This window comes from Haemaphysalis longicornis, unplaced genomic scaffold (assembly GCF_048455015.1).
Source record: "Haemaphysalis longicornis isolate Haplotype H1 unplaced genomic scaffold, Haemaphysalis longicornis Haplotype H1 scaffold_1, whole genome shotgun sequence".
Lineage (NCBI taxonomy): Eukaryota > Metazoa > Arthropoda > Arachnida > Ixodida > Ixodidae > Haemaphysalis > Haemaphysalis longicornis.
The window spans coordinates 423,797,488-423,815,737 of NW_027526203.1; the positions used below are offsets into that span (position 1 = coordinate 423,797,488).

At 41.4% G+C, this 18,250-nt stretch overlaps 1 protein-coding gene across 1 annotated transcript in view; it reads right to left on the reverse strand.

Annotated features, from left to right (window-relative positions):
- LOC144155676 (uncharacterized) overlaps positions 1-18,250 on the reverse strand; it is a 42,500-nt gene that overhangs the window by 21,412 nt on the left and 2,838 nt on the right. The window contains exon 3 of the mRNA XM_077687270.1: positions 6,878-7,023. Coding sequence (XP_077543396.1) covers positions 6,878-7,023 — 146 coding nt within the window. The remainder of the gene's footprint in view (positions 1-6,877; positions 7,024-18,250) is intronic.

Consider the following 18,250-nt stretch of genomic DNA (forward strand, 5'->3'; position numbering starts at 1 on the left):
AGTAACTGCGCATCATTTTTGAAACATCTCAAAGTCTGGTCAACCTATACGATGCCTTTTTCATAAAAGGCAAGACAACATTTCTTGAGAAATAGGCTGTACTTGGCTGGAACGAGTTACATTCAATGTATGATCCATTGAGCACAAAAGACCTTGACTTAACTTGCAGTTCTGTATCCTAAATGTTTGCTTCACTATCCAAAAGGTTATACGTTTACACATTAGGCATGTATATATTCCGTTTTAGAAAAAAGTTAGAAATTTATAAATTCCTTATTATGGACCATAGTGTTAATATTGGTGATCTGCACAAGCTTGCCATTAGCAAGGCTAGCTTTGTCACAGCCGATCTTGGAAGGATTGGTAGGGGCAATCGCCCTTACTCCATTTCATCTAGTGTGCTAGCTGTGGCGAGTATAGAATGAGTGTCCTTGTTAAGACTCAGCATTTTACTAGCTACCACGACCTTTAGTATGCCACAGCACACATTTCTGCAGCTCTGCTGTGAATGAAGCTCAAATCACTACCTCTGCAGCAGAACTCCCACAGTGAACAAAAATCCAAGCGTACGAACATGCAAACAATTGCCCATTCAGTGAGTGCACTTCTGGCACCACGTCGTGTTGCAAAAGCCCAAGCACACCCTTCATTAGAGCTGTCAAAGTCACTAAGTTTTGCATGGCAGACCTATTCCACTACAAGGTAAAAAATTGACACCTCTAGAATATGCGAAACTTCCGGGGCTGCAAGCAAGTACCCATGCCCGGCAAAATCAGCGGCAAAATTTATTTTATTCATTTCAAAAATGAAATGATCTTTTAGCATAAAGTTGATAAATTCGTAGTAACCCCTGACCGCACACACGAATTTTAGATTATTCAGTGAAACACGGCTGCAGGCATGATCTGTTACAGACAATGCAGTGCTTAACACTTCAGTAGTCGAGAGAGATACACGCCAAGGCCTGGACTTTTTCAGTTATTTTTCTAAAATGGCACAATGGCCTACTGCAGCAAAATAATAAAGACTACAATAAAAATTTGATGTGCTTGACATACTCTACCTGTGCACTTTTATGACACACTTGACCCGTGTGCCGCTATACAAGCTCATCATTTGTACAGACTTGGCACTCGGGGTGCAAACCCTAAACTACTAGCGAACAAAACAGACAAAGACGGAAAGAGATGTGCACAGGATTCTTGCCACACTGATTTTCCACTGAAAGATCCTGTGAAAAATTAGACATTTTATGCACCAAGCTATTCATTGCACGCATGCTGTTGAAGTAATTCTAATTATCTTGGTATTAGTGCACCGAAGGAGAGTTTATTGATGCAACTTGCATGCTAAAGGGGTCATGAAATATGTCTAGAATATGGTATATAAGCCCATGCAATTAATTGTGAGCTTACGTGCTAAAGGATATTTGAGCCAAAGCTTACAATTATGCTGCAAGGTTTGCAATCCATTTCAAAGGTCTATAAATCACCACCCCATCTTTCGCACTGTGTTCCCATGTCACATATCCAGAATTTTCGCTTGTGGACCGCTTTCTACAGTCAACTTTCACTGCCGCACAAATGTTGTCCTTGAATCGCCTGCTGATTATCAGTTGGCTCCGGTGACCTCACTATTAGGTGGCGTCACCAATGCCTGCATTATGACCCTGGGCTATCATGTTTGTGTATGCTATCTTTTTCAAACGTGATGTACTATGTATCTAGATATAACAGTCTAATGATACCATTTCACGGATGAAGCGTTTTGTGAAAGAGCTGCTTCACTGAGAAACAATACTGGTTTATTAAACAGGATTCCTTGCACTAATGCAAACACATTCGTACAATGTATTACGGTATAGCAGTAGAAACAATTACATACTACTACAGTAGACTCGCGATAATTCAAACTCGAAGGGACCCCAGGAGTTTGTTTGAGTTATCAGAAGTTTGAATTATCAGAATTTCTCATATATGCGACTCAGGGCACATACCATCCTGTGTTGTAATGAAACATTCACATATACAACATACCATTGTATATTCACATAAACATTCACATATACAATTGTACAATAATTCACACACAGTACTGAAGTGCTATTCACACTTTGAAAGAAAAAAACAAAAACAAAAACAAATGGATGACTGGTTTGTCTTTGCTTGAGAGTTCAAAACAAAGTTTTCGACACCAGTAAGGGCCACCAGTTCATTGCTTTGACACGTGTAAGCAGGTAATCGGCTTTTGACTGTTAACGATATAAGGATGCAAATGTGCAACGAGAAGCGGCAAATGAAGCAAATATTTTCTCACACGCACAGACAAGAAGTACAAATTAAAGTATGTCACCACCTTTTCCAAAAATTTTTAAAATTTCAACCGGTAATTTTTTTATTTCTTATGGACCTTATAAAGGACTATCTTTTATGATATGTAAAAGTTAAAAATAGTGGGAATAAAAGAAATGATGCTTGTTATGGACAAAAAATACCCCAAACTTTGCCGTTACGCGAACATTCATAGCTATTGAATGGATTGCAGGAATTGCAAAATATTTGGTACAGAGGTAGCCAAATAACCGGACTGTGCAACTAACAAAGATCTTTTCCATCCGATAATATGAAATCAAGTTATAGTGAAAATATAAAAAAAACAGCAGAAAAATGTGTCAAAATGTGTCATTTTTGTCTGCATTCTTCAAAATAAATCATGATTACATCAAAACTTACCTTAAGTCCCAGTTCATTGCACAGCGCAGTAATAAAAAGAAAAGCCCGCGAAATTTAATTGAAAAAAAAAAAGATTTCTTTCAAAGTTACAACTGTTCGTGTAAGAAGAAAGTACAAAATATCAAGTTTTAAGAAAAACAAGAACAAAGTTTTTCAATTCGTGTTTAAACCAGATAATGTTGTCCTAGAACATTAAAATGAACCGGGTTCATAGCTAGGGCTCTTCTTGGCTGCCACGAGCTCTTTTTTGTTTTTTGTTGCTGCCCATATTTTCTTGCAGAGGTGTTTTGTCTCACCCATTGACTGGTGCTTACCCTGCTTTACTCGATACTGGTCACTGGTACGACATGCTACAAGAGTGTGGTGGCCAGGTTCGATGCCCGCTTCCTTGAAAATATCTGCTGTACTTCTTTTTCCATCGTTAAACTGTCCCGCAGCCTCATATATACCAAAAGGTAGGATGGGCAGGCCATATGGACATCTTAGGCAACTAAATGTGCAAAAACAGATGATAGGGTCCGCATACCTATAATCCTATTTATTACCTTGCAGTAAAGTTTCTCGGAGCCGCACCTCACAATTGTTCTCCAGGTTCCCAAGCTTTGCAGCACCAACCGATTCATTCATGCCCACAATGGTCTTCGACTGGAGCATTCACTGTGTGTACCGAACACGGAGCAAGATAAACAGGAGCGCCGACTTCACTCTCTCCTGCGGGCTCTTAATGTCCATCACTCGCGGAGCGCAATGTAGATGGCGCAGCGAATGGTCCGGCGGCTAAGCGGCTGGCGTTCCCCGTGCGCCGGCGGGCGCGTTAGCGGAACGCATTCCGTCGGCTTTTGTCGTCTGCTTCGGCGATGGTAGTTTTGGGCACGGAGTGCTTTGGGCCTGCGTTGGCGCCGCTTCGCGTTCATTGCGCTCCTCCTTCGCACGGCTTGATTAACTTGTTCGACAGCACCTTCTGGGTAACCCGAACCCAAAGGAATTGAGTGGTCGTACGGCACGGCAAAGATGCGTTAAGGATTGGTTTGCATGGCGGGAAAACAAAATGTAGAGCGCACATATAGACATATGGCTGCTATACAAACACTACCTTTTGCGCAGTGCTTGCCGAAAATGTGACTCCGTTTTGTAAATTTGTGAACACCAATTCGGCTGTGTTTTAACAGGTTTTACAAAAGGCGAAAGGAGCAACTGGTTCTGATCACTAGCGACTATAAAAGTTGCCTCAGCTTTCTCGCCGTTCTCCAACTTATGTCCAAAACAGAGTGTGCCTAGAACACGGACCGGCACTCCCACGCTCATCAGAAAATAACAGAAAGGCGATAACATCACCCACGACTGCCCGCGATGTAGCAATCTGCTCAAGATCGAGGCCCTGACAGTGCGGTCTTTTCACAAGCCTTCATTTCGCGATATTTGAATTCGTCCGGACCCTATATCTTTGTGGTGATGACTCGCCAAAAGAAAAGGTTTGACGAGCCAGTTGTTTTGCTGATTAGCCGCTTAAAAAAAAGAGGGAAAAAAAAAAAAAGAAAAGAAAAACGCCGGGAATCTCGTAGTCCCAAAATTGCAGCCATACAAATCGCAGCATTTTATTTGGAGTCCACGGCGTTATCGACGAGATAACACGACTGTAGAGTGTAGAGCGACAGTGAACATCGGGTGGTAAGTTGCGGTACGAGTTACAATGAAGGTTGCGTTTGATATTCTTGGGTGCCTTATCAAGATGACAGTGTTGTTGTACACTTATTACAACAGGGCAGCCGTCCAATTCAGTCATTGGCACAGAAATGTGTGTCTCATTGCCGTTTGCCGATGCAGACTCCGGGCTACCCTTGTAAGCATTGTTCATGCACAGAAGTGGCATAAATTAAGCAGGCGGCCGGAGAGCGGGCCAACAACAGAGGGTAATTTTTGCGCTGCATCGGTTTGTCGTAAGCAGAATCACGCTAGACTGCATGTTGTGGCGTTTCATATTACTCTTACTCATTCTTTGGTGATTCTAAAGTCGTCGTCGTTCAGTTGCGTCTTACATCTGCTGGGTTAGTACAATATTTTTAGCGGGTCTTCATAATGTCAGAATAAACGCCCCCCGATAGGGAATAAGCGATCGCCATGTATGCGGTGGCGTGCGATTATCTGCGCCATCTATTCCGGCTGCGCACGGGTGTTTAAATTCCGCGCGTGCAGGCATTCCTCCTGCATAGTAGGACTGGCATCGTTGCGAAAGAAACGACGCCTCTGGAGAGAGCGAAGAAGGGAAGAGCCATGTACAGAGGCACAGCGACGAGAGGGCAAACGAAGGAGGAAGAGAGCAAAGGGAAAGCTGGGCGGCCGGCGGCGCGTGGACATTATCGGCCCGAGCAAAAGAATTTTTCTGGGCCACAGTCGGCGCTCCTCTTTATATCTTGCTCCGTGGTACCGATTGTCATCGAACTATCGCTTTTGTCACCTCTTATCCTGAACTTGACTACACCTTTTTTATTAAAAACGTCCAGCCTATGTTATTACTGTTTCTACTAAGAATAATACCTATGAAAATGACGAGCCTGCTAGCATTCACAGCAGGAGCATAACGGGCACGCAAAGTAAACAATAGCGACGTTTGTGCGGTCACGCATCCCCCTTACAGAAATTTAAAGCAATGTTTAGAAAAAAAAAAAAAAAAACTCAAACATTGTCTTTGAATAATTTTTTACGTATCAGACTAAAAGAAACCAGAAAATTTTTAACGTATGCTGCTGATATTTGCCGTGTTATCAGTTTCATTACTGCATCACTTTAGTTCCGGTTTCAGAACCATCCACCAGCTGTTAAAAACTTGGCCATAACTTTTGAACTAAGATAAGAACATGATTCTTTCCGCAGAACATTTTGAATGTTTAGGGGTTCTGAACATGTCAGAAGAGAAAAATGGCATTAAAAAAAAATAGCAGTCTTTTTAAAGGTGGTAACATACCTTAACCTAATCTACTAATGAAGCAGTTTGAATTTTAAGCGGCTTTAAAATACATTGAAAACATGGTGGGCCAACCAAAATTTTGAAATTTGTTTGGAATAACCGAAAGTTTGATTTATCCAAGTTTGAATTATTGCAAGTCTACTGTATGTTCTTTTTCAATGCCCCCTTTGCTCTTAGTAGAAATTTTTACCCTGAGAATGGCGATATGATTGTACTTTCAACGAATATTTTTTGCCAACAATAACACCTCCTCGTCAAACATATTCAATACATACAGCCTTGTTTCTGTACCTCTGGCAGCCACGTGCTGAGGAACCGCTCTTTCTTGTATCCCTTTTGCTGGCTTTTTTCTACCTCAACACCGAAGCGATTTTTTTAACGTTCAAAAATGTTACCATATCAACCCACTCTGCAGATTGCAACTAGCTCAAATGAAGTAATATCTATCAGAATGACAATGCATAATACTGACACGAAACAAAGGTGCAGAGAAGCCTTATTATTATTAGCAGTATTTATTACACGCTCCATTCACTCCTGATAATACCACATGACCCATCACCACATGATTTACGCACAGATATTAGCTAAAATGAAACAATTAGGCTGCTGATGGCCGTGTTTCGACTGGTAATGTTGCGCATGCTGCACCCACATTCATTTGTTTTGGAACGATGACAACAGCTATTTTTCTCTTCATAATTGATTTTGATTTGCTTGATTGTAGGGTTTAATGCACCGACGCTACACAGGCGATGAGGCGCACCGTAGCAGAGGGCTCTGGATTAATTTTCACAAACAGGGGATCTTTAACGTGCGCCGGAAACTCGAACACATCAGCGTTTTTGCTTTTCACCTCCATCAGAAAAGTGGCCGCCACGGCCGGGAATCGATTTTGAGTCCTTGGGCTCGGAAGTTTTGCTCTTCATAGTACACTGCTTTGCGGCCCATGCTTGATGAGCTTCAGGAGGGGCAACAAAGGAAAAAAGAAAAAAACTCTTGCCAGTATGAGAGCACAGCTGTTGCTGAAAATTCGCATGAGGCCTGTGCCATCACTGTAGTTCCATTCCACTCCTCCTAGATTCCTAACCCCTTTTAATGTGGAAACTTAGAAAACTTTTACAAGCAGACAGCATTTCTTTTCTTGTAGGCGAGCCAAGACAAAGAAAACCACACTTACCCCATCAGCTACGCTGTCAGCAGAGCCCCATGGCTTCAGCTTCTGGACACTGAAGGGATTGGTGAGAGCTGCCGCAGTCCGCTTCACCCGGCTGTTGAAAGATCCCATCCGCATGAAGCCCAGGTCCTTCTCAGGGCTGCGGGGAGCTGCAGAGAATCAGCCAGAGAAGTCACCACTTCGTTAGCCAAAAGCTAAGCTGGAAAATGCGAGAGAAGTGTACGAAAGCAAATTTATCGCACGTGAGTGCGCCTTGTGCAAAGCTGACACAGTGACCCCATACGAAGCACAAGGCTGCTTTCAAAGTTCCTCCCTGAACAAAAAGCAAAGCTGCACATACAAAAAGCAATTTATGCAAACAACCTTTTGCTGCCACACCACAAAGCGACACAATCAAAAAGCGTCCACAAAAAATAATGGCTCAACTTCAAGCTACGTATGCACATCCCTGCAAAGATGTAACAAGTGTTTTTGCTTTTTCTTTTCATCATCATAAATTCTACCTCACACATCAGCACGATACAGCAGCAGACCACAAGAAGCCGATTTTGTATTTTTCAGCATTTGTGCCACAGACATGCGATTGCAGAACAATGACGTACACGTTCTGTAGCAACGAGCTCAAGCCAGACAGTGCTTGACAGTAGCAAGCAAAGGCTTATGCAATGAAAAGAAAGCAGCGACAACAAGAGCAAAAAATAAAAGGCTTACGGGTGGCTGCTGAGTACCCCGATTTGTTGCTTTCAATAACAATCCTTTTCTCTGAAAGTGCAGCAGAATGTGTTATCTCATGTAAAGTTGCTTCAATTACTTTCTCTCTACATACCTTGTTTAGTTGCCCCGAGCAATTTGTGCATATTTTATGGCGCAATATATAGGCATCTGGTAAAGAATTAACGAGTCTTAGGCATTGATCACTCGGCAACACTTTTACGTGATCTTGCAGCAATGGCTGTTACTGGCTGCTTGAAGGCATGGCAAAAGCTATGCCTGTTGTCTTAGCTCAATGGCTGCCTTTGAAATAAAGTAACAAAGAAAGCTGGGCAAGTTGGTAAGGGTTCATGGTGAAACGAAAGCGCCAAGAAACAACGACAACCAGAAGGAACGATTACAACGTGATGGAATGGTATGGCAACCAGAACTTCATACAAGTATTAGAATAAGTTTTCCCAAGATTCTATAACGAGTCGACGTGCATCAGCTAATGAAAGAAGTAATTTAGATTGTAGTCATGAGCCCAACAGGAAGTGCACCGCCCCGTTGTAATTGTTCCTTCTGGTTGTCGTCATTGCTTTGCACTTTCGTTTCACCATGAAATCTTTTAATTAAGTTGTGATTCGGGGACACTTAAAAATTGTGCTATAAAAATGTTTAAAAATTGCAATAAAAACTTCTTGTGGCAGCAATAAGAACACCTCTGAACACCTCCAAAAACAGCCAAACAAGAAGTGCAAAATACCCGAAACATTTCTAACATGTGCAGCATTCAGTAAACTGCTTCAAAAGTGGCTGGTTACAGCATAAAACTTGGAATTTGTAAATACAACTAGCTTTGCCGCCTGTGATTACACCAAAATTATAAGCTGGGTTTAAGCGAATTGCTTGAAAGAAAAAAGAAAGTGCAGGACCTGTGGTTCATTATGGCAACAAGATGTTCACACAAGTATTAGAATAAGTTTTCCAAGATTTTACAACGAGTCGACATGCATCAGCTAATGAAAGAAGTAATTTAGATTGTAGTCATGAGCACTTTCTCATAAGGCACAGAATAAGCAAAAAAACGAAGAAAACCGGCTACAGTTATGACACTCCCTCACATTAAAGTTGTCATTCTGATGGCACCTGTATCACAACTGAAACCAACAAATCCACTTGTAAAAACATGGTAGTGCCCAAAAATATTAGAGAAACCAAATGACAGAACACTCCAGCCAAAAACCCAAGGGTTTAGTGGGTGTCATGGGTGCAATATGGGAGGGATTTGTGAATACAGATGCTTCCACCATCAAAAGCATGCAAAAAAAATAATGAAATCTTTGTGTGGATGGACACAGACACTCAAAAAAAAAATATGTGCCATAAAAAAACAACCAGCAGCAACAAGGTCTGGTTGTGTGCACTGTAACCAAGGAGCTTGGAAATTGTTAAAAATCAGTCAAAGCACCGAAGGCAAAAAGAGGACACATTCCACAGTGCTCAGGCTGAAGGCAGTCCTTACCTCGTGATGATGCAGCCTCAGCACCAATGTGGCAGGCTCCCATAAAATGGGCCACAGAATGGGCCTGCATAAGGCTCTTCCCCATAGCGAGAATACACACCCCATTACAGAGCACACACACACACACACGCCTCTTAGACACCAGACACAACAATGTCACGAAAATGGAATGGACATCTTTATTCTTTCAACCTCATATGACCCCCCGACAACATCTTGGGGGAAAAAAAAGGCAATGCAAGAAAATGAGCAAGAAGTGTGTGTAACAACCATTCTGATCAAACGGAAGACAGCCAGCTGCGAGAACAGCACTCTAAAAGTATTGGACTGCTGCCAGCCAAATAAGTGCCTCAAGCACCTTATCTGCCTCTGCAAGTAATAAAATATGCTTCGCACACAGTTACTATGGCTGAGATCACTCACAATGTAGGGTTACCGTATTTCCTGGTGTGTAAGTCGCGATTTCAGCCCCAAATTCGGAGCCAGAAACTTGTGAGCATGCTCTTTTGAGTGCCCGCGTAAAATGCGCGGCAGAGGGCAAGAGAGGTATGTTGCCACATTTCCGCACCCTCCCTTTACTACCTGAGGATCAGTCTCGTCATGTTTGTCAAAGATGAGACTGTAACGCGGGAAGTAGAGTGCACCGTTTTAAGAAGTTGCAATTCTCAAGTAAGGAATGGACAGGAGCTATTGTGTCGGATTTGAGCCTTTTTTTCACTATATGAAGTCAGTTGATTCCACAACATTGCAGAAGCCGCTGATCAAAGTCCACACGTGATCAACTACAACGACTACTTGCTTTGCATTGGCACAATGTAGCAGTTGCAAGGACAAATCTTCTTGACTGCGAGGAAGCCCTTCACCAGACTCGCTTATTTTTTTACCCTTGCAGTGGGTTGGTCTTTTGTTAAAATTTTCACTAAGTTATACAGCAGTGACGTAGACCCATAGAGGTACGTAGATATTGCTGTAATGGTCAGCTAAAAAAAAAAGGGCACCCGCTTGTGCATACTTGGCGATCAGATTGCACATGGAAATATAAAGGTGCACTGAGCTTATGAAACAGTGTGTTGCACCAACCTCATAAAAGCTTGTCAACTTATCTGCAGAATTTTTTGGAGCATTTATACGGGGTACGACCTGTAGACCAGGAAATACGATAACTAAATGCAGAGGCAGACCCAAAATATGACATCTGAACGATATATTCCTGCAGTACACAATGTCTTGGTAACAAATCATCCATTTACCAAATCACAGCACAGTGACCTCGAATACTCGAACTGCATTTGATATATAACAGGTGGTGTGAAATGGCTAAGCAGCCTAAACTCCCCTGAAAAACAGAAATTCCCTAGCAAGGATTAAAAAAAATAAAAAGAAAAGATGGGGGGAGGAGGGTCGGCTGTCGCAAGAAAAAAAAACCCCCAAAAACTACGAAGACAAAATTATTTCTTTCTCTTGCTTTTGCGGATCTGGCATGACACTACCAATGGTTGGGCGACCGTGCTTGATTCTTCAGAACATGTCAATAATAATACTTTTTCTAAATAATTTTTCAACAATAATATTTCTTTTCACTGTCTACAACTTCATTAAAATAAGGGTTTACTGTAGTACTATAGTTAACTACCCCATCACCTGAGGTGAGGGTAGCACTTCCTATTACTGGCATTCAGTGCAGCTTATCACCACCATGCCTAAAAAAGAATTGAAAGTCTTGACATCTAAGACAGTACATACTTTAAAAATACATTTGATGATGCAGTTACTCCTACATAAAATTCCAAAACAGGCTCTTAAACCCCTCCGGGGATCTCAAAATAACATTTTCCAGGAAAGTTGCACCACCCATCACTCAAATTCATGTCAGACATTTAAGGTTGCACATCTGTCATCAAAACGTACTTAGTACCGTACTACAACATTACTGACGTGCGTCGCCAAACAAACAGTTCATGTGTGGGAAAAACATGCCAAAAGCTGACAAAGAAAGTGCACAAAAGGCACAGAGGTTCCGTCACCTCAACATAGCTTTCATCCCATTCAGCAAGCATGGAATCGTAAAAGTCAACCTCCTTCAATGCATTTTAATTATTCTAAAAATATACTGTGCATGTATTGTCGCATAAATACCCAAATAAATGCTGACAAGCACACTTAACACGGCTCTTGTGAAGCCTAAAATTTGTAGACAAGATGGCAAGGACTGTGCAGTCCTTGTCATCATGTCTCAGTCTATCTGTTTTTTTTTTTTTTTTGCACTGCTATTTTTGAACTATTGTTGGTGCTATTTGAAACCAGGTTATTTTGTGAATTTGAACTTCAGTTGAAGAAAAAAAACTATACTGTACTATACTGAACTGTACTATAAACTGTACTATACTGAAAATAAGATATGAAATGCAGCATAGGCCTCACCAAAATAACTTTTGAGACTAATACCACTTTTTCATATTAACATAGGCGTAAAACCCTAATTGTAGCCACTGACTCCGCAAGCACCAAAGTGAGTGTCATTTAGAAACCGCAAGTGCACACTTTACAGGTATACATAAGTTCACTCAAGCACCCCAGGCGCCATTTTGTATGGGACCTTGAGGCTCTTGAAATTCTCAGCTGTAAAGAGCCAGTGTACAACATGAATATCACATATGCACCAAGGCAGTACCAATAAGGAATGAAAGTACAAGTAATGTACGCTGAAAGCAGGCATAACATTTGCACTGCTCACGCCTTGCACATCAGCTGTAGTCACCATTTATTTTTCACTTCTTTGCACAATCTAAAAGAAATTTGTTCCTTATAAGATTGACCCGGGCACCAACTAAGGGTTGAGGCTCTTCAACCAACCTGCATTCAATTGTTTCCTATTCTTACCATACTACACCTGTGTTTGTCTCGATCACGCTGCTTGTATGCACTGAATGTACTCTTTTCATAAATGGAGCAAACAAGATTTTGCTGAAGAATAAAAAATAGGATGGTATAACTTGCACCACCACTATTCAAGACCACCCACACCCCCCAATTCTCTGTGCATCATTTGGCCCATCTAAATAAAAATCTCACTCACAAAACAGAACAAAAACCTAAAATTTCTACAACATTTGTTAACGTACATTAACACAGCATTCAACATTGACATACGGCCCTTTTTCAGAACATTCATAGTTAACGAGTTCAAGCCCTCATAAAATACTCCTCAGCTCCATGCATAATATGCATAACTAGTTTCTCACATACCATTGTATAATAATATGATGTTTACTACCATAATCACGAGCTATGACTATCTTCTGGCTCAGAGGATAAGCCAAGAAGTGTGCTAAATAAACCTACAATAAAATCTCAAAAAACGCATCCCATAAAGAATAAGCAGTTTTAAAAAAGCAAAATATTTTATCCCTCTCATGTACGACCAACCAAGCCCACTTATAATATACACATTCCTATTTCTGAACAGACATAAATTGACACTTACAGTATGCATTAATGCAATGAAAAACCACTTATTAAAACTTTCAGCTTTTAAAAACAAATGCCACATTCTGTGAGGCTCGCTATGACAGAGCTTGACTATATTTCCACACGACAAAGTTGGAAATAAATATGTACCACTCTAACAGTTTGTTGCCATAACTGGTGCAAAATCAGAACTCGTTTTGACCTAAATATAAAGGTAAGGCCACCAGACCATTCGATTGATGTTGCAGTCTGAGATACAGACTGTGTGGCTTTTCTGTTTTGATAGGGTCCATAAATAACCCATGAAAAAGTAGAGTTCCAAAAAACAGTCAGCGCCTGAGTACCAATGAACACATAGTCAATGCATCTTTTTACGCTGATATATTTATTTATATATATATATATATATATATACAGAAATAAGGGTTGGCAGTCGAGAAAACCTCGGAAACCCTTTGCTTTCCGAGGTTTTCTCGACTGCCAACCCTTATTTCTGTGTGATTTTCAACGAGCCCCTCATTTCCTATTCTGATTCGCTATATATATATATATATATATATATATATATATATATATATATATATATATATATATATATATATATATATATATATATATATATACGTAGTTACTTGTGGCCCTCCTACTCATTGCCCAGATATTGCAAGTGGTAAACACGGCTATTGAGTGATTAAAAAATTAAGCCAAAGGCAATCAGAGAAGCTGAAGACCAAAGCTCAAGCTGAATAGACAGCACATTATGAAGTTTCTGACAGTATATGAACAACAAAACTGGTTTCAGAAAACAAACTGGTTCCAGACACAGCTAATTAAAAGGAATTGCACTACATTCTCACAATGGTTCCAGTTATAGAACCAAACCTCTTGCAGTTTCCTGACTCGCAAAGTGTGAAGTTCAATGCATGAAGACAATGGCTATCAGCTCCAGCTTGCCTTTACCTTAACGTACATTTTTTTAAGACAAATGACACACTACTTCTAAATAAAAAGAATGTGGCCAGCTTGTGATTCTTTCTGATTAATCATAAAACCAGAGGAAACCGTCCAAATATGAAAATCCCTTGGATAGTAAAAGAACTTGCCAGGTCTTCTACACTACTAACTGCTTACACTTTTTTCTTGATAACAGATGTGCAGAAACAACTATGTCAATAAGTAAGAACAAATCAGTGCCCATTAATGCTAAAGATCCCTGTGCGGAACCACACACAGCTCGCCTTGTTTCAAAACAGAATGCATAACAATGACAGCCCATCATGACATACAACCACATATGCCGGACCCCACAGCCACAAATTGAACCAAGTTCCGGAATTATTTGCACGGCTGACAGAATATAGCGCCAAATACTTAAAGAAAAGGAAATAAAGACAACATAAAGAATAACTTTGTCGGCTGTAAAAATAAAATTCCAGTGAACATACATGCTGTCAACAACCTTAAACTCTCCTGCAATGTAGAAACACCTTATAAACTCTTTAAGCACAAAACTATGTCTTGAAATTCAAGGCACCAGTTGCCTAGCAGTACAACAGCTCCAGTACAAAAGAAGGTAAATAAAATCATGCCTGCTGGCATAAACAATATGAGGTGATCAAAATATCTTTCCACCTAAACAAGGGCAATGACAATGTCTTATTCAAACACTCGCAAACTCGTGAGATATAATAAAGGCAAAAGCTCTCCAAAATGACACAACAAGCATAAATGTTTTGTTGGCTTTATTAAACACAGTGCAGTTTAGCCAAGTGAAAGTGTTCCCTTCAAAAGGTTTACTACAACCAGACTATAGAGTACAGCGTCAGCCAAGCTTGCCAAAAAACATTATTTCAGCAGACAATGGTTGGCTTTTTGTCAATCAAGCCCCTTTCTAACGTCCAACCTAACCCCAGGTATGAAGCATGCGTTAAGGGTTCATGACAGCCTGATACCGCCTTTGTGTCACTGAGACAAAAAAAAAAAAAAAAAAAAAAAAAAAAAAAACTGAAGATAATATAATACCCTAAAATTCTTTGACAACATTTTTCAAATACCCGGAACTTGTTCATTTTTGCTTGAGCAAGAATGCTTAGAAGTGAATGCAGGAATGTTGTGTACCGTGAACATTTGCATTAATAAACAGTCATTGAGCTGTAAGGATCCCAACAAGGCTGCTATTACTGCCTCTATGCAACACCTTCCACAACTCCCCAGTGAGTAACAAGTCTTAAACTGCTAACATAATGAAACATAAACAGGGGTGGAACAGGGTACATGGGTTTGGGAGCAGTCCTGGGAGCAGGCAAAGGTGCCTTTTGTACCAGGCTCGAAGCAGCCAAAAAGGCCGTTTGGCAGGGGGCTGGCACAGCAGCCTGTGCTAGCCCCCTGTCAATTAAGTTTAATCTATTTATCTACTATATTACAAGCTCTACAGTGCAGTAGAACCCACTCCGAACCAGGAACGCAGTTGTACTATATCCGGAAATTCACAATATGCGGAGCTATACTTTCGGCCCCAGCGAGTGCACCGCGTTATCACCGTTGAAGGGGTGATGACGCGCAGAGTCAAAGGGGATCAGATAACAGCCCTCGCTTCATGTACGGTAGGCGGCGGTGTTAAGCGAACTCACAGGCGGCACTCCGTAAAACAAGGCATTTGCTTGCATTTTTTCTATCGGACAGCAGTTTCAGAGCATGCGAAGCAGAACATAGCTTTGTCTTCACCTGTCACGGGGTTGCGAGAGTCGATGAATGTACCCTGTAAACTACGAACAAGAGCAGGTTATAAGACAATGCTGGACCATCCTCCACACAGCCAAAGAAGACCGAAAAGTTAACAGGCGAAAATGAGTAATAACCTCACAAAAAAAAAAGGTGAACCTAATTAACAAGCGAGGGCAAAGTGTCCAAGACCCTGTTTGTTCAATACATACAGCTACGTTCGTCAAAAACGGTCGACTAAATTGAAGTTCACCTCCAAGAAACTACAACCTTTCATGCAAATATTATTTTGTTTTCTATCTGTTTGCGATGCGACACAAAAACATTTCATTCAGTCTTAGTAATCTTCAAATGACTGTGGCGCAGCGGCCGGCACCGAGGGAAAAAAAAGAAAGTGCAAATGCGACACAAATGGAGAAGGCGCGTAGTGCCTGCAACCTTACAGCTAAGCAAAAGCAAACTTCCGTAGCCACTCACAGCCTCGATGAAATCAAAACCAAAACCACATTGAAACCGAAAACACGATGTTTCAGCCAAGTTTTCGGGCATGGGGCATCATGGCGGTTGCATCTTGCCGCTCAATTCAGGCTGTGCAGCACAGGATGGCGCTGATAAACGACTTTTGCGCAATAGGGGTGGTTCGGCGCAGGAAAAACAAGCTTGACGCTCAATGGCACAAATGGCACATCTGTTCCACCCCTGCATAAAGGAGCCAGCCAATAACAATGTTTAAATCACCTCTTTATTAAGACAGATGAGCAACAAGGTTTAGTAATTTCATGTGCCTGAGAAAGCCAATTTGTTATTTGAAGCCTTTCTTGCTAGCACATTAAAAGAAGAGATCACTTCCTTGATCTACTGTATAACTTTGCACTTTGCTTTTGAGCATTTACAGTTTAATCGTTTTGCCAACGGATCACTTGAAAGGGTCAACACCTCATGCAAAAAAAAAATAATAATAATAGAGGCAAATAGGCAAAATGAACTACGTATTCTTATGGAGGAAGATAATGAAATGGAGAGAAATGCTTCTTTCAAGGCCATAATGGGCTTTACAAAGGCCAGGTGAAGCAATTACCAGCCTCAAAAAAAAAAAAAAAAAAGGTTAAAAATGAACAAAATCTGCTCAAAATCTCAATTTACTGCAGTGCGGAATGCTCACGACACCTACAACCTGAGATTTACAAACTACCCACAAGAAAAAAGTCGAGGGAGCCACAGATATCACAAAACAGTGCACGGTGTACAGGACAAGACACATTTTAACAGGACCACAAGTGGGCCCTAATGAGCCTTACGATTTTCATTTTGGAAACAGAGCAGGTAGAAAAGCATGCTGCAACACCCTATAGTGCGAACGTGCCTGCGTTTTTTGAAAGCATGGCATGTCTTCTGGCCTGACATGCACACTATGTGGTGTTTGCAGTGTGGCCTTATACACGGTGTTTCCAAAATAAAAATTATAGTTGAAATCCAGCACTCGTCTGTCATTTTGTTAATTGAGCCGCCTCTCGTCCCATCCACTTTGTGCTGTTTTGCGAAATATGCTAGCAAACTAACTAGCCCCACTTTCACGTTCGTTAATGAGCCACAGATGGAGACTCTCTCTTTGCGAGCAAACACTGCAGTTGTACCTCTAATTGGTCTCCATGGACTAGCAACACATGCTTCAGAACTGCTTCAAGGCCTATACTTAATGCATACTGTCCATAAAAAGAAAGTGTGGAAGCTCCCTGCTGGCATTGCCTGGTTGTCACTGCCTAGCCCCACTGTATTTTCGTTCATATTTTTTAGTTCAAGCTTTGTAAAGTTTAAATTCAGTTAAGGTAGTGCAAGAATGCTGCGTCTATTTTACACTGCAGAGGAAGAACACACTGAAATGTTTTCAGGTTGTCGGGGGCAGTGAAGTGGATCCATCGGACTTTTATTTGTGGCTGCATTGTTGCTGTGCTTTCGTACCTAGCGGAAGACTAGAGCCTCAGAAAATAGAAAATACCAGGTGGTGCCCCTCGCGGTTGCCTCGCAAATTATTGTGGTGATGCTTCCCCAGTTTGCAAACTGATTTGATGCTATCTTAGTGTCCAAAATTTTGAGGACTCATACTCCTATTGCATGTTTAATAGTGACCTTTTGTTTGCTTAAACATGGTTTGTGCAGACTAAAAGTGCTTGCAAGCTGTTAAATGCCACCCTACGAGCTTGAGAGTACGTTGGCACAACCGACCTCACCAAATTGGCAACCAAAATGGCGCAAGGAAAATTGTGCTTCTGGATGCTTTCTTTTCGAGAAGAGGAAAAACAGTGCAGATCCTCCACGAAAAATCGAAAGCATGGGGTACCGGTTTCGCTCTACTCAAATCACGACCTATAGAACATTTTTAGAGGCAAGTAGTAGTGGAAGTTTGCCCTCACATTTCTTGTTGCAATCCTTACAACAAGAGTGACCTTCATGTACATTTGTGAGCCCCCCTTACTTCGTAAACACAGAAAAAAAAAAAAAAAAAAGAAAAGAAAAAACATATATATACACATCTCTCTTTGCACAATAAAAGACCATCTTTAAACTCCTTAATTAACACATTCAGGTGACTCAACAGCTTTTAACAACAAAAACAAAAGCATTTATAACAGGCCTCATACACATGTTTACGATAACAAAATGAGTAGACACAAACTGTGCGCTGAGTGGATGAGCACTGGCCGCTGAATGTCTCCAGCAGTCAGCCCTAATGTCAGGCTCTGCTGACAGTTCCCAAACGCAGTGAATCGGCCAGATGAGAACTGTACGACCCCTCAATCCGGAGCAAGGCCAGAGCTTGGGGCTGTGGACGGCTCGGCCTGGCCGTGCCTACTGGAAGATGGACTTGATGCGAGGCCGAGCGGACGCGCGCACCCCGATCTGGGGCCTGGTGGCACGGCGAAAGGTCTGACTAAGGAAGGACTGGCTGCGTGCGATCCCTTTGGGCGGGC